Source organism: Pan paniscus, chromosome 18 (genome assembly GCF_029289425.2).
Source record: "Pan paniscus chromosome 18, NHGRI_mPanPan1-v2.0_pri, whole genome shotgun sequence".
Lineage (NCBI taxonomy): Eukaryota > Metazoa > Chordata > Mammalia > Primates > Hominidae > Pan > Pan paniscus.
In genome coordinates this window covers 4,629,567-4,654,467 of record NC_073267.2, presented here as the reverse complement: position 1 = coordinate 4,654,467, position 24,901 = coordinate 4,629,567, and the positions used below count along the sequence as shown (strand labels likewise).

General features: G+C 50.7%; 1 protein-coding gene and 1 pseudogene across 2 annotated transcripts in view; one reads left to right on the top strand and one right to left on the bottom strand.

Annotated features, from left to right (window-relative positions):
* Window positions 1-884: 884 nt before the first annotated feature.
* Window positions 885-5,431, bottom strand: LOC129394088 (acyl-CoA-binding protein-like; annotated as a pseudogene).
* Window positions 5,432-16,162: 10,731 nt separating this feature from the next.
* Window positions 16,163-24,901, top strand: part of ADCY9 (adenylate cyclase 9) — a 151,247-nt gene continuing 142,508 nt past the window's right edge. For both annotated transcript variants that reach the window (XM_003815131.5, XM_008968014.5), the window contains exons 1-2: window positions 16,163-16,300; window positions 16,505-18,240. In XM_003815131.5, coding sequence (XP_003815179.1) covers window positions 16,548-18,240 — 1,693 coding nt within the window. In that variant the 5' untranslated portion in view covers window positions 16,163-16,300; window positions 16,505-16,547. The remainder of the gene's footprint in view (window positions 16,301-16,504; window positions 18,241-24,901) is intronic.

Sequence of the window (24,901 nt, the reverse complement as noted above, 5' to 3'; positions counted from 1 at the left end):
TGAACTGTGCTTATTAAAGAAAGTTGGCTCTCAACCAGGGAGAACGAAACTGCAAACAAGCATTCCCTTTTCAGCATCGCACGATTTTGCAGCACTTCTTGCTTCGTGTGGCCTTCCCTCTCTCCAACTGTGGTCACCGATGGGCTTCTAGTAGCAGGTGTGGTGAGGGACAATGAAGTGCGGACAGCCTGCATTGAAGCCCCAGGGCCCAGGAGCCAGGCTGTCCCAGTGCCGGCCCTTCCTGGACCCTGTGTGGGACAAGCCTGAACCTCTGAGCCCCGCTGGGACTACTTACCCGGGATTATTCCCTCAGGTGGCATAAATGTGACTGGATCACCGCCTTCCAGCTGTTAGAGCCTCAGGTGACACGCATCTAATTTTAAATTGCATGGTGGTAAATAACAGACGCAGGTCCTGACTGTGAGGGGAACACAGGCGAGAGATCAGCTCTTTCATCTTGGGGAAGTGAATGAAAGCCTCACTTGGCAGCTTTTCTTGGAGTCATTCCCGCGATGAATCCCATCTCAAGAACCTCATATTCCCATCCCTGAAGATTCACGGCTAGAGAGGTACATGCAAGAGGGGTAATTGTGCAGGGTGAGGGGTGTGGTGGGGAGAGCCAGAAAAGTGACTGTGCAGTGGAAGTAGAAAAAAATATTTTTAATTTAAAGTAACAAATACCCTTTTTTTTTTTTTCTGAGTTGGAGTCCCGCTCCGTCCCCCAGGCTGGAATGCAGTGGTGCAATCTCAGCTCACTACAACCTCCGCCTCCCAGGTTCAAGTGATTCTCCTGCCTCAGCCTCCCTAGTAGCTGGGATTACAGGCACACATCACCACGCCTGGCTACTTTTTGTATTTTCAGTAGAGACGGGGTTTCACCATGTTGGCCAGGCTGGTCTCAAACTCCAGACCTTGGGTGATCCACCCGCCTCGGCCTCCCAAAGTGCTGGGATTACAGGCGTGAGGCACCACAGTCAGCCACAAATACACTTAATTGATCTCAGATAAAAACTACTGAGGGAAGGTCAGTAATCGTTTTAGCCCCTAATCTGTTAGAACTTTATCCTGAGTAGCCTTGAGGATGGGTTAGCTGATTCTTTCCACCAGTTCCCACCATCCACAGTGTTAGAAAAAACAAGGCATTGTCTCAGTTTAGGACAAAGGCATGGCTGGCAACCAATTCCAGTCTCTCGTATTCTGAATTTTTTCTTTAACTCTTCTACTTTAAGCTTTAGCTTTCATGGGATCTTCCCTGGCAGCCCCTTTCAGCTAATTCCAGGGATCTCACTTGGCTTTGCCCTTGAAGTCCACCATCCTGGGCCGTTCTGTCTTTATGTTGCCTACAGTCGCTCGTTTGTAGTGGCCGTAGAGGAACCGCATCTCATCATCTGCTGGCTTGGTCTTAAAGTGCTTAATACCCTGCACATCTTTTTTTTTTTTTTTTTTCTTCCCAGCTCAAGTGATTCTCCTGCCTCAGCCTCCCGAGCAGCTGTGATTACAGCTGCATGCCACCCATGCCCGGCTAATTTTTGTATTTTTAGTGGAGATGGGTTTTGCCATGTTGGACAGGCTGGTCTGGAACTCTTGACCTCACATAATCTGCCTGCCTTGGCCTCCCAAGATGCTGGGATTACAGGTGTGAGCCACCACACCCAGCCCTCCACAGCTTTCTGAAACTCAGCCTGAGACTGGCTTGCAAGGACTCCAGGGAGCCAGCGGAGGAGGCAAGGAGCAGGAAGCGATTACTAGGACTGCACTGGCAAGTGCCTTTAGGAGAGGCGCAGCCCCACGCTCTCCAACCCTGCTCGGGAAATAAAAATTTAAAAATAGTGTTTCTCAGGCCAGGTGCAGTGGCTCATGCTTGTAATCCCAGCACTTTGGGAGGCCGAGGATGGAAGACCACTTGTGTCCCAGGAGTTGGAGACCAGCCTGGGCAACATAGTGAGACCGCGCCTCTTCCAAAAAAAAAAAAAAAATGCTGGGCATGGTGGTGTGCACCTGCAGTCCCAGCTACTCAGGAAGCTAAAGTGGGAGGATTACTTGAGCCTGGGGAAGTTGAGGTTGCAGTGAGCTATGATCGTGCCACTGTACTCAGCCTGGGTGACAGAGTGAGACTCTGTCCCAAAGAAAGTAAAAAATAAATAAATAAATAAATAATAAATAAATAAAAAGCTTTCCTTGCAGGGGCAGAATTTGGAATGACTTTCACCCTGACCTTTCAGCCTGGCCCTACCTACTGACCCCTTTGCCTGCTTATCTAGCGCTGCACCTCCTGGCTTGGCCACTTATCTGCCCGGGCCACACCACGTGCTGTCTCTCACAATGCACCCTGCTCCCTGGCCCACAGTGCCTTTCTTTCTGGAACTCTTTCCTCTTAGCCCCATGGCTGCCTGGCAGGGTCCTACCACCTCTTTCAAGACACCGTTCTCACCCTTCCTGTATCAAAGATGCTTTTCCAAATCTGCTCTGTCCACACGAACCTCCTGTCTTTCTGCACTCTCCCAGGTCCCTTTCTAATAACACTCACCCTGCCTGCTCCGTTCTGAGCTGCCGGAATTCTGTGCGCTCTAGGAAGGCAGGCGCAGTTCTTTTCCACTTGCATGTTCTTAGGCTTATGATTTTATTTTCATTATTATTATTTAGAGACAGAGTCTTGCTCTGTTGCCCAGGCTGGAGTGCAGTGGTGCAGTCATAGCTCACAGCAGCCTCCAATTCCTGGGCTTACTTGATCCTCCTGCCTCAGCCTCCTGAGTAGGTGGGGCTACAGGCAGAAACCACCAGACCTACCTAAGTATTTTTTTTGTTTATTTTTTTTTTAATTTTTTAGTCCGGGCGCAGTGGCTCATGCCTGTAATCCCAGCACTTTGAGAGGCTCAGGTGGGCAGACCACTTGAGGTCAGGAGCTCGAGACTAGCCTGGCCAGCATGGTGAAATCCCATCTCTACTAAAAATACAAAAAATTTAGCCAGGCGTGGTAGCACACGCCTGTAATCCTAGCTACTTGGGAGGCTGAGGTTGGAAGGATGGCTTCAACCCAGGAGGCAGAGGTTGCAGTGAGCAGATATTGCACCACTGCACTCCAGCGTGGGTGACAGAGTGAGACTCTGTGTCAAAAAAAAAAAAAAAAATTTAGCCGGGCATGGTGGCACACACCTGTAATCTCAGCTACTTGGGAGGCGGAGGTTGTAGTGAGCCAAGATGGTGCCACTGCACTCCAGCCTGGGAGACAGAATGAGACTTTATCTCAAAAAGAAGAAAAAATTTTTTTTGTAGAGATGGAGTCTTATGTTGTTGCCCAGGCTGGTCTTCAACTGGCTTCAAGCAATCCTCCTGCCTCACATCCCAAAGTACTGGGATTATAGGCATGGGCCACCATGCCCAGCCTATTATTACTATTATTAATTGTGGTAAAATACACATACCAGAAAGTTTACCACCTGGATTAGCTTGTTAGGGCTGCCATATCTAAGTATTGGTGATGAGGTGGCTTGAACAACAGAAATGTGTGTTGTCACAGTTCTGGGGCCTAGGAGGCTGACAGCACAGTGTGGATGGGGTTGGTTTCTTCTGAGGCCTCTCTCCTTGGCTCATAGATGGCTGTCTTTTCTGTGTCTCCTCACCGTCTTCCTTCTGTGCCTCTGTATGTCCTAATTTCCTCCTCTTTTTTTTTTTTTGTTGAGACGGAGCCTCACTCTGTTGCCAGGCTGGAGGGCAGTGGCTTGATCTCGGCTCACTGCAACCTCCACCTCCTGGGTGCAAGTGACTTTCCTGCCTCAGCCTCCCCAGTAGCTGAGACCACAGCTACTGGCATTCACCACCACACCTGGCTAATTTTTGTATTTTTAGTAGAGATGGGGTTTCACCATGTTGGCCAGGCTGGTCTCGAACTCCTGACCTTGTGATCTGCCTGCCTCTGCCTCCCAAAGTGCTGGGATTACAGGCGTAAGCCACTGCACCTGGTCGCTAATTTCCTCCTCTTAGAAGAATACCAGTCATATGGGTGGTATTCTTAAACACCTGACCTCGTGATTAAGACCATGAGGTCAGGTGTTTAAGACCAGCCTGGCCAACATGGTGAAGCCCCATTTCTACTAAAAACACAAAAATTAGCCAGGCATGGTGGTATGTGCCTGTAATCCCAGCTACTCGGGAGGCTGAGGCAGGAGAATCACTTGAACCTGGGAGGTGGAGGCTGGTGACAGAGTGAGACTCCATCTCAAAAAAAAAAAAAAAAAAAAAAAAAGAATACCAGTCATATTGAATTAGGGCCCATCCTAATGACCTCATTTTAACTGAATCACCTCTTCAAAGACCCTATCTGCAAATGCAGTCATATTCTGAGGTACCGGGGTTGGGGACTTCGTCATCTGGATTTTGGAAGGACACAATTCTGCTCTTAACATCACCATAACCATTAAAACATTTTTTCTGGGACAGGGTCTCTCTCTGTCACCCAAGTTGGGGTGCAGAGGTGTGATGACAGCTCACTGCAGCCTCAAACTCCCAGGCTCAAATGATCCTCCTGCCTTAGCCTCCTGAGGCGCCAGGACCACAGATGCATGCCACCACATCTGGCTAATTAAAAAAAAAAATGTTTAGCCAGGCGTGGTGGCTCACACCTGTAATCCTAGCAGTTTGGGAGGCTGAGGCGGGTGGATCACTTGAGGTCAAGAGTTCAAGACCAGCCTGGCCAACATGGTGAACCCTGTCTCTACTAAAAATACAAAAATTAGCCAGAAATTGTTTGAACCTGGGAGGTGGAGGTTGCACTGAGCCAAGATTGCACCACTGCAATCCAGCCTGGGCAACAGAGTGAGACCCCCCATCTCTACAAAAAAAAAAAAAATTATCATGTTTTTGAGACGGTGGTCTCACCATGTTGCCCAGGCTGGTCTTGAACTCCTGGCCTCAAACGATACTCCCCGCTTTGGCTTCCCAAAGTGTTGAGATTACAGGCGTGAGCCACTGCACCTGGTCTATAACCCCTTTTTTTTTTTTTTTTTTTTTTTTTGAGAAACAGTCTTGCTCTGTTGCCCAGGCTGGAGTGCAGTGGCACGATCGCGGCTCACTGCAAACTCTGCCTTCCGGGTTCACACCATTCTCCTGCCTCAGCCTCTGGAGTAGCTGGGATTACAGGCACCCGCCACAACGCCCGGCTAATTTTTTTGTATTTTTAGTAGAGACGGGGTTTCACTGTGTTAGCCAGGATGGTCTCCATCTCCTGACCTCGTGATCCGCCCGCCTCGGCCTCCCAAAGTGCTGGGATTACAGGCGGGAGCCACCGCGCCCTGCCAGGTCTATAAACATTTTTAAGTGTACAGTTTAGTGGCATTAAGTATATTCACATTGTTGTGTAGTGATTACCACCATCTGTCTCCAGAACTGTTATCATCTTACAAACCTGAAACTCTTTATCAGTTAAATAACTCCCCATTAGCCCCACCCTGGCCCCTGGCAACCAGCAGTTTCTTTTCTGTCTTTATGAATTTGACTACTCTAAGTGCCTCGTATAGGAGGAATCATATAGTGTCTGTCTTTTTGGGTCTGGCTTCTTTCACTTAGCATAATGTCCTCCATGTTCATCCATGTTATAGCGTGTCAGAATTCCATTCCTTTTTAAGACTGAACAATATTATACATAGGAAAACAGGTTAGTTTTACATTTATCTTTAGTATTCAGCAATTTACCACATTGCTTTGACATAGTAAGTACAATCAGGATTTGTTTCATTAAATTGGGTTAATCTACTTGAAGGGCTGGGGTGGAGAATGGGGTGTAGGAAGAATTCTGTGGTACTCAGCTGTCATTCCTAGAACTCAGACTTTCTTTTTTCGACATCAATACAAAGCTATTTTGATAGTCTCTAAAGTATTGTAGACATAGCCTAAAAGTAGAGTTCCAGTTTTTATCAGGGAATTAAGGCCCAAAAAGCATTAGGTTGGCTGGGCGTTGTGGCTCATGCCTGTAATCCCAGCACTCTGGGGGGCCGAGGCGGGCAGATCACTTGAGGTCAGGAGTTTGAGAGAGATGAAACCCCATCTCTACTAAAAATACAAAAATTAGCCAGACGTGGTGGCGCACACCTGTAATCCCAGCTACTCGGGAGGCTGAGGTAGGAGAATCACTTGAACCTGGGAGGCAGAGGTTGCAGCGAGCCGAGATCACACCACTGCACTCCAGCCTGGGTGACAGAGTAGGACTCCGTCTCAGAAAAAAAAGCATTAGGTTGACTAGAAAAAGCTTATAGACCTTGCAAGCCCTAGTCAACTCTTTTTGGCCTGAATAGGTCTTTGGAGTGAGAATAGCTTGTCTCAACACAGTGGGAACCCAGAGACCCACACGTCTCCTTCCACGGCTCCCATGAACTGAGCCAGAGCGAGCTACAGTGAAGCAGCCAGTGCCTGGGCGTGGTGGTGTGATGCAGGGAGATTGATTTTTCCCGTCAAGGCCCCAAATCCCCTAGGCCTTTGGAGATTTAGAACGAGGCTTGGATTTGGGGCTACTGTGAGATACTCTCGGTTTCATTTCCAGCTGTGACGGCCTTCAGGTTCCCTCCAAATGAGACGATGTGTGCCCTAGGTTATGAAGGGCAAAGGGGTCAAATGGTGCCCTTGCAGAAAGTTGGTAGTAACTCCTACCTGCCTTACGGATTCGTTTCTGTACTTACATTTGAGCATGGATGCGTCAGATATTCTGAGAAAGCACTGCACATGCAATAATGAAGCCACACTAATGAAGACCTGGCCCTGGAGAAGCTGGGAAGCCATCCAGCTTCCACCTCCTGCCCCTGCTCACCTCCTCCCTGGAACCCACTACATGCTGGGAAGAGAGAACGCTTCTCTCAGACAGACCAGAGTGTTGAAGTAAGGTCCATTAACCACACGCTCCTCGGGGCTCAATTCACAGCATAGACGCCCAGTGATTTATTCCAGCAGTGTGTGTGTCTCTCAGCAACACTATAAATTGCCAAAGAAGAGCCATGCCTCACCACCCCAAGATGGGGAGGGACCCAGAGAGAATACAGAATGCGGATCCACTGTCTCCTCCTCCTGGATAGCTGCTCATGGCTGTGTCTGAGAGTACGTGGGTGCTGTTCCAAATGAAAACATGATTCCTAGAAAACCGTAAGCTTATGGCTACCGAGAGCAATAAGACTTTTATTAGTTATTGATTTTATTTGTATTCTTTGAGACAAGGTCTCGCTCTGTCACCCAGGCTGGAGTGCAGTGATGCAATCACAGCTCACTGTAGCCTCTACCTCCCGGGCTCAAGCGATCCTCCTACCTCAGCCTCCTGAGCAGCTGAGACTGCAGGCACGTGCCACCATGACCAGGTGATTTTTAAATTTTTTGTAGAGACAGGATCTCATCATGTTGCCCAGGCTGGTCTGGAATTCCTGGGATCAAGCAATCCTCCTGCCTCAGCCTCCCAAAGTGTTGGGATTACAGGCATGAGCCACCATGCCTGGCTTCTCCTGGAGTTTTTCTGTTTGAAAAAAAAATTATTATCTATTGGCATTGCGATCATATTTGTCTGGCTCACAAACTTATTTTATGTGTTTTTGAGATGGGGTCTCCCTTTGTCACCAAGGCTGGAGTGCAGAGGTGTGATCTCGGCTCACTGCAGCCTTCGCCTCCTAGGTTCAAGTAATTATCCTGCCTCAGCCTCCTGAGTAGCTGGGATTACAGGTGTGCACCACCACGCCCCCCTAATTTTTGTATTTTTAGTTATTTTCAGGAGACATGGGGGTTTCATCCTGTTGGCCAGGTTGGTCTTGAACTAACGACCTCAGGCGATCTGCCCTCCTCGGCCTCCCAAAGTGCTGGGATTACAGGCATGAGCCACCGCCCACAGCCGGCAAACTTATTTTTGAGTAATGTTAATGGTATTTTGGTACTACCCCGTGGCTAAAATAAACACGCATCTTCCTAACAAGCCTGCAAGTTTCTCCCATGCTGGCTACAGATGCATGCTTCCGAGGAAGTTCAGGCTCATCATGGTAGATCCAGCCCCATCTGCAAGTGACTGCCATAGGACTTCAGGGTAAGGGTTGGCAGCACGCCAATAGGATTGAAACTATCCCTACGGATGGTTTGCTGAGCGAAGGTTTTGATACTGAAGGCTGAGACTTCCAGCCTTCTGCCCATCTCAGCTGAGTGGCAGCAGGCGGGAAGCGTCTTCTCTGGAAAACCTGACTAATTAGTCCAAGGAAAAATACCAGCAGATGGTGACACGGGGGTGGGATCCCCGACAAAATGACCTGGCCTGATGATTCTAAACAACACGTGATTACGAGAATCACCCTGGGAGATTTACATGCCTGTCTGCGCCCCTTCCCCATCCCCAGATGGTTGCATCTAGGTGTCATCCTCATTCTCCACACTCTGTTTGAAACCTGCTTTTTCTTGCCGGAGCTTCTCCCTGTAGCTCTCTGTAGTTGTGAAGTTGCGCTGCGCTGTGTCTTGGTGTGGGTCTGTTTCCAGTCATCGTGCTGGCCGCTTGCTGGTCCTTTTCAATCACATTCTTCATTTAGGAAAACGTTTCTTGAATGGTTGCTCAGCAGTTTCTCCCTTCTGTGTTCTCTCTTCTTTCTGAAACCCTTTATTATTTGGATGCTGGGTTTCTTGGGCTGTTCTTCTCATTTTCTTGTAGAGACAAGAAAATTCCATTACTCCTTTTTTTTTTTTTTTTTTTTGAGCCAGAGTCTTGCTCTGTTGCCCAGGCTGGAGTGCAGTAGTGCAATCTCAGTTCACTGCAATCTCCGCCTCCCGGGCTCAAGTGATTCTCCTGCCTCAGCCTCCCTAGTAGCTGAGATTACAGGTGCCGACCACCACGCCTGGCTAATTTTTATATTTTTAGTAGAGATGGGGTTTCTCCATGTTGGCCAGGCTGCTCTCAGACTCTTGACTTGAGATGATCCACCCGCCTTGCCCTCCCAAAGTGCTGGGATTACAGGCGTGAGCCACCGTGCCTGGCCCCATCTCTCTTATTTTGCTTTCTCACGGTTCTAGAGGCCAGAAGTGTGAAATCAAAGTGTCCGTGGAGCCACGCTTCTTTTGAAGGTTCTAGGGCAGGATCCTGCCTTGCCTCTGTCAGCCTCTGGAGTCTCCCAGGACCGCTTGGGGTTCCTTGGCTGGTGGCTGCATCACTCTTATCTCTGCCTCTGTCTTTATATGTCTTCTGTCTTGTCTTATCTGTCTTCTCCTCCCCTGCATGTCTCTGTGTCTTTTCCTCTTCTTTTTCTTTTTTTAACTTTAATTTTTTTTTTTTTTTGAGACGGAGTCTCACTCTGTTCCCCAGGCTGGAGTGCAGTGGCGGGATCTCAGCTCACTGCAATCACCACTTCCCGGGTTCACACCATTCTCCTGCCTCAGCCTCTTAAGTAGCTGGGACTACAGGTGCCTGCCACCATGCCCTGCTAATTTTTTTGTATTTTTAGTAGAGATGGGGTTTCACCGTGTTAGCCAGGATGGTCTCGATCTCCTGACCTCGTGATCCAGCCGCCCTGGCCTCCTAAAGTGCCGGGATTACAGGCGTGAGCCACCGCGCTGGCCTTAACTTGAATTTTTTATTTTGAGACAGGGTGCCCAGACTGGAATACAGTGGCGGAATCACAACTCACTGCAGCCTTGAACTCCTGGGGTTAAGCGATCTTCCCACCTGGACCTTCTCAGTAGCTAGGACCACAGGTGCGTGCCACCACACCTAGCTAATTTTTAAAAAACATTTTTGGGCTGGATGCAGTGGCTCATACCTGTAATTCCAGCACTCTGGGAGGCCAAGGCAGGTGGATTGCTTTAATCCAGGAGTTTGAGACCAGCCTAGGTGACATGGCAAAACGCCATCTCTCTAAAAATACAAAAATTAGCCAGGCATGGTGGTGCCTGCCTGTGGTCCCAGCTGCTCAGGAGGCTGAGGTGGAGGGATCACTTGAGCCTGGGAGGAGGACGTTGCGGTGAGCCAAGATCACGCCACTGCGCTCCAGCCTGGGCAACAGAGCAAGGCCTCATCTCAAATTAAAAAAAAAAAGCGCAGGGCTCACTCTGTTGTCTGGGTTGGTCTCCAACTCTTGGGCTCAAGTGATCCTCCTGTCTTGGCCTCCCAAAGCCTTGGGGTTATAGGCATGAGCCACCGTGCCCGGTTCCTCTTCTTAAAATGATGCCAGTCATCGGATTTAGGCCATCGTGGTCCAGTACAACTGTTTCTTAACTAATTATGTGTGCAAAAGCCCATTTCCAAATAAGGCCACATTCTGAGGATCCTGGTGGACCTGAATTTTGAGGGGACTCCGTTCAACCCACTTCACAGCTCTTGCAGAGTTTTTCCTACACCCAATCCTGGGCTCCTCACCATTATTCCACACAGATGGGATGGAAGCTCCAGCAGGAGCTGTGCCAGGTGACAAAGCTGAGTGACAGACACCATGCTTTACTTCGAATCTCCCATCTGCTCTTTCAACCAAGCTCATCTTGTTGGGGCCACCAATCGGCACCTCCTTGCCTTAAAATGTGATTGCCAGCTGGGTGCTCACACCTGTAATCCCAGCACTTTGGGAGGCGGAGGCAGGTGGATCACTTGAAGTCAGGAGTTTGAGACCAGCCTGGCCAACATGGTGAAACCTTGTCTCTACTAAAAATACAAAAATTAGCTGGGTGTGTTGGCGCATGCCTATATTCCCAGCTACTTGGAGACTGAGGCAGGAGAATTGCTTGAAACCTTTTTTTTTTTTTTTTTTTTTTTTTTTTGAGGTGGGGTCTCTGTCGCCCAGGCTGGAGTGCAGTGGCGAGATCTCGGCTCATTGCAAGCTCCGCCTCCTGGTTGAACCCATTAAAACAAAATAAAAATATATTAATATAACTCCCATATGCAGTCATTCAATGAATTTGTATTGGCCTCTAAACTGGGCATGGCTGGATTTAGAATCTATGGATGTGGCTAGATGGAATACATCTGGTTATGGAGGCACCTGCAGGTATTTTGGTGATCTTCTCCAAAAGATCTTTTGCTTTGCTGAGACGCCTGATCTTCCTGTCAATGTGAAGGTAGCTGCTGGAGGCTTGTGAACAGCAGTCAATGGTAGAGAAAAAATGTGGGTAAAGGCCAAGCGTGTGGCTCACATCTATAATCCCAGCACTTTGGGAGGCCGAGGCAGGAGGATCACTTGAGGTCAGGAGTTCAAGACCAGCCTGGCCAACATGGTGAAACCCTGCCTCTACTAAAAATACAAAAATTAGCTGGGTGTGGTGGCATATGCTCATAGTCCCAGCTACTTGGGAGGCTGAGGCAGGACAATTGCCTGAACCTGGGAAATGGAAGTTGCAGTGAGCTGAGATCGTGCTACTACACTCTAGCCTGGGTGACAGAGTGAGACTCCATCTCAAAAAAAAAAAAAAAAAAAAAAAAAAAAAGCAGGTACGTTCCTACAAACTCACCCTCATCAGTTGAAAGAGAAAAAGACTCAAAGCTTGTAACTGCAGTTTTGGACGCATGATCAGGCAATAGCAGGGAATCCCATCTTCCAGCAGATGGTTCTCCAAGATTGTGGTCCACCTGACAAATGAAATCACGCAGGCACTGCCGAGTCCTCAGGGGCCGGTGTGATGAGAATGGCTACAACTCAATCATTACGCAACTTATCTCAAAGCCTATCATGGTTGCCACCCAGTCTGACCTCTGATATCCTGGAGCCAAGGTCCTCACCCATCATGTGAATTTGCATGTGAGGGAGGGTGAGGAGGAGACACTGAGGCAGGCAAGGCATTCTGCAAGCTTTTGCAGAGTTTTCATGGACACATTCTGATTCCCACTGTGTCCAGGTGGGAGTTCTGTACACATCACAGATGAAAAAAAGAAACTCTCTGTGGATTTGGCAGCACCCTGGATTGGATGTTTGAAGAAAGCTATTGCATCTGCCCCGTATCTTCTGTGAATCAGGTACCTTTATGCTTCTGGGAGGTCAAGAAGAACCCAGAACCCTCCAGTGACTTCCCTTTGGGTCTTGGCATTATGAGAAGATGGTTAACCTCCTTTATAGAACTCTCCTTCACATCCAGTCCTTCAGAAAGCCTAATTGATCCCATCTTCTTAACCCAAACCCTCCCCTGAACATCATTCCTAAGCCCCTTAAAGATACAGATGGCGGCTGGGCACAGTGGCTCACACCTGTAATCCCAGCACTTTTGGGAGGCCAAGGCATGTGAATCATGAGGTCAGGAGTTCGAGACCAGCCTGGCCAATATGGTGAAACCCTGTCTCTACTAAAAATACAAAAATCAGCTGGGCATGGTGGTAATCCCAGCTACACTGGAGGCTGAGGTAGGAGAATTGCTTGAACCCCGGGAGGCAAAGGTTGCAGTGATCCGAGATCGCACCATTGCACTCTAGTCTGGGTGACAAAGCGAGACTCCATCTCAAAAAAGAAAAGATACGGATGGCATATCCTTGTACCTCCAGGGCCTGACACACAGTGCTGGCACCACAGCCCCAGTCCCCCGGGGTTGATGGCATGATTCACTCCCTGACCTGGAGACTGGGGAGGCTTGTCAGCTTAAAGGTTTCCACAGCAGGCAATGTGGCCGAATTGCTTCCAGAAAAGTAGGGAGGTGAGTATGATCATTACTTGTGACTAAAAATCCGACATGACTAACTTACAAACACATAAGTTACCACAAATGATTTAGGGAGGAGGAAAGAAGTGCAGACAGGCAACCTTTCAGATCGTTTCAGGAAACCAGGAAGCGGGGAGCACAGCGTTGCAGCCAGCAAGGGAAGACGGAAGCTGTGAGTCCTGGCTCTGAGGGCCTCCCATCCAGCTGGGCTGATGGATGAGACAGGTACAGTCTGTGCTGGGCCATCGTGAGGCTTGCAGAGGGTAGTGCCAGGGTCACACAGGGCGTCATGGCCTCAGAATTCTGAGACCTGGTTTTCCATCTGAACTCATCACCCTTAGTGGGAGACCTAGGGTGCGTTTCTCTTCAATCCTGGGTTTCACTTCTCTAAACAAGGGACGATAGTATCTACCTCAGAGGGTTGTGGCAATGACCAAATGTGTCACAGGTGAAAATGTCCAGTAGTTTCTGGCATTTATGACGTGTTCGGTCAATGTTAGTTCACTATTATTATCCCATTTACTAAGCGAATGCATGTGACACACCATGCGTTTCTGAACCTCATATGTGAGAGTGCCTGGCATAGAATTGATGTTCATTAAAGGTTTATTTTTAAAATTTTTAGATAAACTTATTTTGAAATAGTTTTAGACTTGAAGAGTTGCAGAAATACTAGCGAGTTTCCCTATATCCTACATCCAGCTTCCCCTAATTTTTTTTTCCCCCAAGATGGAGTCTTGCTCTGTTGCCCAGGCTGGAGTGCAGTGGCACGATCTCGGTTCACTGCAAACTCCGTCTCCTGGATTCAAGTGATTCTTGTGCCTCAGCCTCCTGAGTAGCTGGGATTACAGGCGCACACCACCATGCCCAACTAATTTCTGTATTTTTAGTAGAGTCGGGGGTTTCACCATGCTGGCCAGGCTGGTCTTGAACTCCTAACCTCAGGTGGTCTGTCTGCCTCAGCCTCCCAAAGTGCTGGGATTACAGGTGTGAGCCACTGCACAGGGCCCAGCTTCCCCTAAAAATGTTAATGTCTTACCTAACCATAGTAAGAGGAACAGAACCAGGAAATTGCAGATCTTATGTGAATTTTGCCCGCTCTCCTGCTACTGTCCTTTCCTGTTCCATGTTCCCAACCAGCATCCCATGTTCCATTTAGTTGTTGTATCTATCCCCTTAGGGACAATTCCTAGATTGTGACAGTTTCTCAGTCTTTGTCTTTCATGACCCAAAGTGTCCAAGGACACTTTTGATGGGTACTGGTTAATCACTTTGTAGAACAGGTCTCAATCTGGGTTTGTCTGGTGTTTTCTTGCGATTGGATTGAGATTACACACTTCTGCAGGAATACCACCACAATATGTTACTTTTAGTTTTCTCCTCCTTTATTGTGGTAAAATACACTCAACATAACATTTACCATTTAAACCACTTTATTTTATTTTATTATTATTTTTTGAGATGGAGTTTCACTCTTGTTGCCCAGGCTGGAGTGCAATGGTGCGAACTCAGCTCACCACAACCTCCGCCTCCCGGGTTCAAGCAATTCTCCTGCCTCGGCCTCTCGAGTAGCTGGGACTACAGGCATGTGCCACCACGTCCGGCTAATTTTTGTATTTTTAGTAGAGATGGGGTTTCTCCGTGTTGGTCAGGCTGGTCTCGAATTCCCGACCTCAGGTGATCCGCCCACCTCGGCCTCCCAAAGTGCTGGGATTACAGGCGTGAGCCACCGCTCCCGGCCTAAACCACTTTAAAGTGTATGATTCAAGGGCAGTATGTAGATTCATCCTGTTGGATCATTTCTAGACTTTTTCATCATCCTAAAACGAAACCCCAAGCTGCTTATCTTCCTCCCCTAGCACCTGGCAACCTCCAATCTGTGTCGCCTCTACGGATTTGCCAATTCGAGACATTTCATCTGGATGGAATCATACACTATGTGGCCTTTTGTGTTTAGCTTCTTTCACTAGCATAACGTTTCCCGGGTTCCTCCACACTGCAGCATGCATCGGTGCTCCATTCCTTTTTGTAGCCGAGTAATATTCCATTGCATGGACAGATCACATTTTACTTTTATTTTCTAATTCAACAGGGGCGCTGGGCCTGGGAGGCGAGGGAGGGGATGGAAGAGAGCCCCGTGACTGGCAGGAGGCACTGTGGAGTGTGGGGAGAAGGGGTCGGGATCTGCATGCTAGAGAGAATAGGATTTTATTTACACGTGGCAATGTTTATGGAGGCCAATGCACAACTGCCATTATAGGACGCGGACTCCTTTGAAAGTCTCATTTGTGTAAAAGGAAAAGCAATAGTTCATGAGGAGGATGAGAAGGGCTCAAGGACAGCAAGGTAAACTACCCCTGGGGCGGGGGAACGTGGTCGTCGGTGGGCCCAGCTTTGGAGGTTTGGCCCGCGAAGGTCGCCCCGTGAGCAGGTCCAGGGCAGGCCGAGTGCCCCGGGGCCCGCATTCATTGCTTACAGAGCAAGGGGAGCCTCCCGGGAGGGAAATCCAACGGTTGGAAACTTCGATTTATCCCAAAGGCGTGCCGAGTGGGAAGGCAACATTTTGATTTCCCAAACGTTGCGGCCAGCGGCTCCTTCCACGGCAGGCGCCTTCAGGTCTCTCCGCAGGGTCGGGACCCCGGGCGGCGCGCGGCCTCTGGGGCGCTGAGAGAGGCCGGGCCCACAGCGCCCGGAGCGCGGACAGTGGCCACAGCCCGCCGCCTAGAAGCGGCGCCGCCCGGGGCGGAGGGCGGAGCCGAGTGCGCGCCCCGCCCCGCCCCGCCCCGCCCCGCAGCCCCAGCCCCAGCCTAGCGCGCGCACCAAGGCGGGGCGGCGCGCGGCCCGTGCGCGTGTCCGGGGCCAGGAGGCGGCGGCGGCGTGCGCGGGCCGCGCGTGCGCGCTGCGGCTGGGCGAGGGGCGGCGCGGGCGCGCGTCTGTCAGTGACAGCGGGCGGGGCGGGGGCCGGAGATGGTGGCGGCGGCAGCTCTTCCGACATGAGGCAGCGGCCGCGGGGGACACGGCGGCGGGCGCGGCGGCGGCCGCATCTCTAGCTCGGGGAGGCGGCCCCCGGCGTGGGCGCGGGCGGGCGGGCGGGCGTCCCGGCCGGCGTCGCGGGAGCCCGGCTCTGCGGCAGCGTCTGCACCGCCGCCCGGCGAGGGGCCCGCGTCCGTGGTTCCACGCGCTCGGTCCCGGGACAGCTGCGGCCGCGGCGGGAGCGGCGGCGCACTCGGGGGGAAGCAGGCCCCGCTAGACGGGCCGCGCCGACGGGCTCCGCACTCGCAGCCCGGGGCGCCCCCACCCCCAGCGCCCGCCGCCGCGGGCAGGGCCGGCCCGCAGCGCGGGGGGCGGCCGGGGAGCGCGGGCCGGGGGCGCCCGCCGAAGCTCGCTGCTCCGGGTCGGGGTCGGGGCCGGGGCCGGCCGCGCGCCGCCTTTGACGCATCGGAGCGCGGCTCCTGCAGGATGGAGGGCTCCGCGCCGCCAGCGGAGTTGTTTGTGCGCAGGCGGCTCGCGGGGCTGGGAGCGCTCAAGGTCTGAACTTCCCTCCGGAGCCGCAGCTGGAGGAGGCGAGCGCGCGAGGAGGAGAAGCCGCGCGGCGCGGAGGCCACCCTCGGGGCGAGAGGCGCGGAAGGCGAGCGAGCAAAGCGGTCCCGGAGCCACGCGGCCACGCGGCGGGGACCCCCGGGCGTTCTAGGTCCGTCCCGAGCGGTTCTCGTGCGCCTCGAAGGTGGGGGCGGTGGGGGCGGAGGGAGCACCGCTGAGCCGGGAACCACAGGAACAGATGGTGCCTGTCCAGGTCGCGTGCTGGAGCCGCCCCTTAGGACAGGAGCAGGTCCCGGGCCTCTAGGCGTGCGTGCCTAGGTGGGAGCGCCGCTAACTCTCCCCGTTTTGCTGGCAGGTACTGGTGACCCCGGCCGGGGCAGGCCCCGGGACTCGACAACATGGCTTCCCCGCCCCACCAGCAGCTGCTGCATCACCACAGCACCGAGGTGAGCTGCGACTCCAGCGGGGACAGCAACAGCGTGCGCGTCAAGATCAACCCCAAGCAGCTGTCCTCCAACAGCCACCCCAAGCACTGCAAATACAGCATCTCCTCTAGCTGCAGCAGCTCTGGGGACTCCGGGGGCGTCCCCCGGCGAGTGGGCGGCGGAGGCCGGCTGCGCAGGCAGAAGAAGCTGCCCCAGCTGTTCGAGAGGGCCTCCAGCCGCTGGTGGGACCCCAAGTTCGACTCGGTGAACCTGGAGGAGGCCTGCCTGGAGCGCTGCTTCCCGCAGACCCAGCGCCGGTTCCGATATGCGCTCTTCTACATCGGCTTCGCCTGCCTTCTGTGGAGCATCTATTTTGCGGTCCACATGAGATCCAGACTGATCGTCATGGTCGCCCCCGCGCTGTGCTTCCTCCTGGTGTGTGTGGGCTTCTTTCTGTTTACCTTCACCAAGCTGTACGCCCGGCATTACGCGTGGACCTCGCTGGCTCTCACCCTGCTGGTGTTCGCCCTGACCCTGGCTGCGCAGTTCCAGGTCTTGACGCCTGTCTCAGGACGCGGCGACAGCTCCAACCTTACGGCCGCAGCCCGGCCCACAGATACTTGCTTATCTCAAGTGGGGAGCTTCTCCATGTGCATCGAAGTGCTCTTTTTGCTCTATACCGTCATGCACTTACCTTTGTACCTGAGCTTGTGTCTGGGGGTGGCCTACTCTGTCCTTTTCGAGACCTTTGGCTACCATTTCCGGGATGAAGCCTGCTTCCCCTCGCCCGGAGCCGGGGCCCTGCACTGGGAGCTGCTGAGCAGGGCGCTGCTCCACGGCTGCATCCACGCCATCGGGGTCCACCTGTTCGTCATGTCCCAGGTGAGGTCCAGGAGCACCTTCCTCAAGGTGGGGCAATCCATTATGCACGGGAAGGACCTGGAAGTGGAAAAAGCCCTCAAAGAGAGGATGATTCATTCCGTGATGCCAAGAATCATAGCCGATGACTTAATGAAGCAGGGAGATGAGGAGAGTGAGAATTCTGTCAAGAGGCATGCCACCTCGAGCCCCAAGAACAGGAAGAAAAAGTCTTCCATCCAAAAAGCTCCTATAGCCTTCCGCCCTTTTAAGATGCAGCAGATCGAAGAAGTCAGTATTTTATTTGCAGATATCGTGGGCTTCACCAAGATGAGTGCCAACAAGTCTGCCCACGCCCTGGTGGGTCTCCTGAACGATCTGTTCGGTCGCTTCGACCGCCTGTGTGAGGAGACCAAGTGTGAGAAAATCAGCACTCTGGGAGACTGTTACTACTGCGTGGCTGGCTGTCCCGAGCCCCGGGCCGACCATGCCTACTGCTGCATCGAGATGGGCCTGGGCATGATCAAGGCCATCGAGCAGTTCTGCCAGGAGAAGAAGGAGATGGTGAACATGAGAGTCGGGGTGCACACGGGCACCGTCCTTTGCGGCATCCTGGGCATGAGGAGGTTTAAATTTGACGTGTGGTCCAACGATGTGAACCTGGCCAATCTCATGGAGCAGCTGGGAGTGGCCGGCAAAGTTCACATTTCTGAGGCCACCGCAAAATACTTAGATGACCGGTACGAAATGGAAGATGGGAAAGTTATTGAACGGCTGGGCCAGAGCGTGGTTGCTGACCAGTTGAAAGGTATGTGCACTGCTTTACCTCGGCATCCCCCCTCCCTGATCCTGATTGTATTAAATTAAAAAAAAAAAACTTCCAGCCTCAGTGTCTGCAGACAGCTCAGGTATCTCAGAATGCCTTACCATGGGGGGATCTCAGGGTCAGTGTGACTTTTCTTTCAGCGGGTCAAATATCACAGATCTGTTCACACTGCAGAAAGGGACGCTGTGCAGAGATGACCTAGACGCGACCTTTAGAAGGAAGGAGAACTTTGAACGTGCATAACCACTGGTTGGCTGAAATGTGGGGGCACGTCCGGTGAATGTAAGGGTATGGAGCCCTTCAGCATTCAGCACTGTTTAGCACTTAAGGAAATTGCCTTTGCATTCATTTGGTCACCCTGAAGTCCCATCCAAATGTTTCTCTCTGCCCTTTTTGCGAAAACGTGGAGAATAAAACCTTTCTCCTCTCTAGGCCTCACTTTGCTTATCCTCAAAATAGGGATAGGAAGTCGGCGCAGTCCTGCAGGTCTCTGGAGAATTAGACGGAATTACTTACCTCTGAGTACACACTGTCTTTTATCTAGGTCTTTTTTTTTTTTTTTAAGTTTGCATTTTCAGCTTTCAGCCATCATTTGTTTAAGGATATTTTATTATCATAGTATTTGCCTTAAGTGAAGAGCTTCATATTGAGCTTCTCCAGCCACCAGGTGATTTGGAAGGGAGAAACATACCTGCAGGAGAGCTGGTATTCCCCTCCCTCATCCTCTCAGGTTTGGATCTGGTGCCTGGTCCCTGGTTTGAAGCTCCTTACTGCTATTCTTGATGTTTTTACTGGGCTGCTTGTTTTTTCTAATATAGGACAAAAGTCTTTGAGATCTGGAAAATGATGTTAAAATAAGTAGGACGAAAAAGAAAGATTTTAAGTAATCTGCTACATTTCTTCCCCCACTTCCTCCTTTTTAAACAGTCCTTATGTTTTACTAAAATCTTCAGGATTGAGGGGAACATCTGTTGTGGAAGTATGTAGAGAAAATAACACTGATTTTTTTATAAGCCTGCTTTTGTGAAGCTGTATTGTATTTTGTGGTCCCCACACACTGCATACTTAAACAGTTAAAAGCCTCAGGAAAGGGAATCCTCGGAAGAAGTAATTAATAGTTCCAATCAGAGATGGCAGAAGTAATAGTTTTAATCAGCGACGGCAGAAGTAATAGTGTCAGTCAGAGACGTCCAGTGGTTGAGGCAGGGCCTGCATAGGTCGTTGGTGTGAGATCATCCTGTGTGTCCAGTTGGCATTCTCTTTCTCTGGCTTGTGATCTGAGCTCCTGTATCTTTTATGTATTTGTTCTCTGGCAAGGGAACATCATCTTTCTTCTGATTTTTCTTTATTTTACTAACTTTGCTGTTGAAGATTTTATGGATGTAGACGAAAGCTGTTTTCACCCGAGAATTCCCCTAACCTAGAGCACTTTAAGGACTATGTTGACGAGGTCAGAAACTACACTTTCTGTTCACTTGAAAGATGCTGCCGTGACGAGTGTCTTTCCGTTTAGGGCGGTGGCACTCGCTCTTGAGTCTGAAGGTGTCAGTGGACGGGGCTGTGGGTGTAACCCCCTGCTTGCCACCTTGGCATTTTTAGGGCCTAGGTGTTGCGAGCTCTGTCCTTGGAGACTGTGGGACAGTGGAGCTGGGCGGCAGTACGTTGAATTAAATATGTTGGCCCACAGGACAATGAGAACGTTTTGTAAGCTGTGCTTTGTATGCTGTATTACTCGAATTTCAGAAATGAAAAGGGTGTAATTATTAAATATGTTTGGAAATTGCCAAGTCATTGAATACCTATTTTGTGAATTTATGAGTAGTTTTATTTTTAAGTTTGTAGATCAGGGGTCTCAGACACAGAGCCAAAAAAAAAAAAATGCTAGAGTGGGTTTGTGTTTTTTTTTTTTAAACCTCAAATAGTGTAAATTTGGTAAATTAACTTTTCTTGTCATTTGTGTACATTGTATATTTATAAAAGTTTTAGTACTGTAGGGAGTAGGGAAGATAGAAGGCTTAGCTTAGCTGCTGATTTTTTAAAAGTGATATTCTTTCCTTTAGCTCTTTCTCTGAGACCACGATTTTGTTTTCTTGAGCTCATTTTACAAACCTTTGTGGATAGGACTCCAGGAATAGAGTATGTCTACACAACTTCCTGGCCCTTTTGGAAACTGTCCTTACAAAGCGAAATTGAGATGACAGCACGGTTTGTAGAAGACCCTTTCACACACATAGTTAAGCTTATCTACATGTAAGATCGATTTTAGCCTCTGCCTTTGGGCTGGTGGCAGATGTTTTCTCTATACAATATTGGGTATTACGGGAGGCTGAGGCAGGAGAATTGTTTGAACCCGGGAGGAGAAGGTTGTAGTGAGCCGAGGCTGCGCCACTGCACACCAGCCTGGGCGACAGAGCAACTCTGTCTTAAAAAACAACAACAACAAAAACAAAAAAAAACCCCAATACTGGGTGTATTAGCCTTTCCCTCTTACCCCCTTTTCTGATCCCAGGGTTAAAAAGCAGCCAGTAGCGGCCCTGCAGGAATGGGCATCCATAGGATGAGAAGGGGCTTCTAGAACTAGCCTGGGAGCACAGAAGGAAGCTCCTCTCATTCAAATTTATCTGAACAGGCTTTGCAGAAGGGTAGTTTCATGATTTCTGCACATTCCCTCACTCTGAAATCTGTGTCGTGCCCCTGGCACTGACTGTGCACCTGGCACTGTGGATGTGGAGCAGGATCCGTGATCGTGGAGCAGGATCCGTGATCGTGAGGTAGGAGGTGGGACTCGACTCCAGAGGCGGGGTTCAGATGCCAGACCGAATTGAGGACTAGCTGATACAGGGATGGGGCAGAAGCAGCGTTCTGCAAGGCACGCCCACCAGTGTGCCTTGTTAGTTTACTGTCGCCATGGCCACACCCGGAGTTACTGCCTCTTTCCATGGCCGTGACCTGACAACCCAAAAGCCACCACCCTTTTCCTAGAAATGTCTGCCTAAGCCTACCTTTACTCTACAGGAAATTAAAAGTAGGTATAAGGTAAGGCCGGGTGCAGTGGCTCATGCCTGTAATCCCAGCACTTTGGGAGGCCAAGGCGGGTGGATCACCTGTGGTCATGAGTTGGAGACCAGTGTGGCCAATATAGTGAAACCCCGTCTCTACTAAAAATACAAAAATTAGCCTGGTGTGGTGGTGCGCGCCTGTAATCCCAGGTGCTGGGGAGGCTGAGGCAGAAGAATCGCTTGAACCCAGGAGGTGGAGGTTGCAGTGAGCTGTGATCATGTCCACTGCACTCCAGCCTGGGTGACAGCCTAGGCGAGACTGCGTCTCAAAAAAAAAAAAAAAAAAAAAGTAGGTATAAGTATGATTGCAAAACTGCCCTGAGCTGCTACTTTCCGCCTTTGGGAAAGCCCAGCTCTGCAGGAGCAGTCATGGAGCCGTATAACACTGCCTGCCTCTTCAATAAAGGTGTTTTCTTTCCTGCCACCGGCTCACCCTTGAATTATTTCCTGGGCAAAGCCAAGAACCCTCTTGGGCTCGGCCCCACTTTGGGGCGCGCCTGACCTGCGTTAATAGTTCCCAACCTCCGTGAGCTCACAGTTAAAAATGTTGTGGAGTATGTTCGGGAGTGGGGAGCGCTTTAGAGGGGGCTCCTGCTGGAGCTGGGTCCTGAGATCAGGCTGTGGCTCTCCAGGTGGACAGAAGAGCACCAGGGCAGAGCGGAGAGGTGGGTATGGCTGGGCCCTGTGCTTCTCTGTGGGGGCGGGCGATTGTTAGTTGTTCATCAGGACAAGGAAGGCCATGGGTAGCGTGGGAAGGAGTTTGCATTTGACCCCATAGGTGTCAGGGAACCGCTCAACAGGGGGCTTAGGTGATCTGACTTGCAGTTTTAGAAAGTTCACTCTTTCAGAGCTAGTGAGTGTGGGTTGGAAAGAGATTAATGAGGTGTCGAGTAAATCCCAGGTAGGGGTGATGGTGGCCCAATCCAAAGTTACAGTAGCAGTGATGGAGGTGATGGGATCTGAGTGGCATTAGGAAGAGCAGCTTGATGGGACTGCAAGCCAGATTTAAACAAACGACTGGCAGGAGGGGAAGGGCTTGACCATGTGAATGGGAAATGGCATTTTAAGTTTCTGGAAGTGACTTGGCGACAATGTGGAGTCAGGAATGGGTGAGGGGCCTTTGAAGTTGCTATGGTATGAATGGAGAATGCAGGATGGACTTGCAGAGTACAGAGGCCCGGAACCCCTGGCTTGCTTACTCATTCAGCAAATCATTTACTCCGTGCCAGGCACGGTTCTGGGTTCTGGCAATACAGCCGTAAACAAAACAGACAAAAATTCCTGCTCTTGTAATAGGGGACAAGAATTTTTAAGTCAATAATATAGGAGGATCGCTGGAGCCCACGAAGTCGAGGCTGCAGAGAGCCGTGACTGCACCACTGCATTCCAGCCTGGGCGACAGAGTGAGACCCTGTCTCTAAGAAACAAAAACCAGGCCTTCAAATAGGGGAGATCTAATAGAGGGGACAACAGGGGAGTCAAACCATAAATAAGTAAAATAGAAAAAGTGTTTTGTGAACAAACATAAAGCAGGAAGGGGATACAGAAGATGGGGTGTACGAGTGTGAGAAATCTTATCTAGGGTGGCCAGTCACTGGGAGAAGGTTGCAGGAATTTTTAGCATACTGCTAGGATTTTGGAAATAATCTAAAAAGTGAGGGGCCGGGCATGGTGGCTCATGCCTGTAATCTCAACACTTTGGGAGGCTGAGGTAGGCGGATCACCTGAGGTCAGGAGTTTGAGACCAGCCTGGCCAACATGGTGAAACCCCATATTTACTAAAAATACAAAAATTAACCAGGTGTGGTGGCAGGTACCTGTAATCCCAGCTACTCGGGATGCTGAGGCAGGAGAATTGCTTGAACCTGGGAGACGGAGGTTGCAGTGAGCCAAGATTGCACCATTGCACTCCAGCCTGGGTGACAAGAGTGAGACCCTGTCTCAAAAAAAAAAAAAAAAGTGTGAGGGGCAGTTATTAAAGATATGGAGAAATGGGCGGGGCGTGGTGGCTCATGCCTGTAATCCCAGCACTTTGGGAGACCGAGGTGGGCAGATCAGGAGGTCAGGAGTTTGAGACCAGCCTGACCAACATGGTGAAACCCTGTCTCTACTGAAAATGCAAAAATTGGCTGGGTGTGGTCGCAGGCGCCTTTAGTCCCAGCCACTTGGGAAGCTGAGGCAGGAGAATCGTTCGAACCCGGGAGGTGGAGTTTGCAGTGAGCCGAGATCGTGCCATTGCACTCCAGCCTGGGCGATAGGGCGAGACTTTGTCGCCAAAAAAAAAAAAAAAAAATGAAGAAACGGTCTGATTAAGGTGAGGGACCTTCCACAGCATTTGGGATGAAACCGCTAGGCCTGAGGGAACCGTGGCTGTTGTATTCTGCCTTGGGCCACAAGCAAAAAATGGTGAGACGTGTTATCTCGAGCTGTTGGCTTTTCCTGTCATAGATACAGGGTCACAAAGACAGAAAGTGAAACTGTTAGAAAATATCTACAGGCATCTTCTTTTCCCGTGTAAATATTAGGAAGACAGAATGAAGATGCTCCTCCGCTCTCATCCACACCCATGGTCATATCTCTGAAGAGGGGAATACCAGGGAGTGATCACATTGTCAGATGCAGAAATTAAAAAAGCTTTTTTCCCCAGCCAAACTTTATGCTTGTGGAGCAACTCGGGGAGGAGACCCGCTGGTATGCATTTGGGCAGATTGTCACCTGTTGGCCACCTCTGTGATCGAGACCTTTGCCTTAGAGGAGTTCCTATGTAGACCCTGTCTGGTGGGCCGACAGACCGACAGTGGACGGAGGCATTCTGTATGCGTTAGCCTCTGCAAACAAACACCTGTCTCATGCCGGAAATCTGGGCGCCCCATTAACCCTGAGCACGGGCCTGCCAGCTGACAGAACCCTAGCCATGTGTTGGTTTGGGGTTCAGTTGCATGCTCAGGTCTTCCCCTTCCTTCCCCCGTTAGCTTGTCCCCACCTAAGCCTGCAGCCCTTGCCACTGGGATGCTAACCTGTTAGCAGATCCCAGTCTCCTTGCTTGGAAATTGTGTGTTGACTTGCACTGCATTTTTTTTTTTTTTTTTTTTGAGACAGAGTCTGGCTGTGTCACCCAGGCTGGGATGCTGTGGCGTGATCTCAGCTTACTGCAACCTCTGCCTCCCGGGTTCAAGCGGTACTCCTGCCTCAGCCTCCCAAATAGCTGGGATTACAGGTGTGCGCCACCACGCCTGGCTAATTTTTGTATTTTTAGTAGAGATGGGGTTTCACCATGTAGGCCAGGCTGGTCTTGAACTCCTGACCTCAGGTGATCCACCCGCCTCAGCCTCCCAAAGGGCTGGGATTACAGGTGTGAGCCACCACGCCCAGCCTTGACCTGCATTCTTGAGCAGGATCTCTTATGCACGTGGAAATACAGCCTCTCAGATAGCAAATGGCAGAGATGAGATGAGGCACACAGTTCCCCTCCACAGCTGGGGTGGGAGACAGAAAACAGCAGTAGAGTCGACACTCAAGCTGCCCCCAGTGACCATTTGTTCAGGCTCTTTGAGACCTGGCTTACAGTGACAAGGACACAGCTG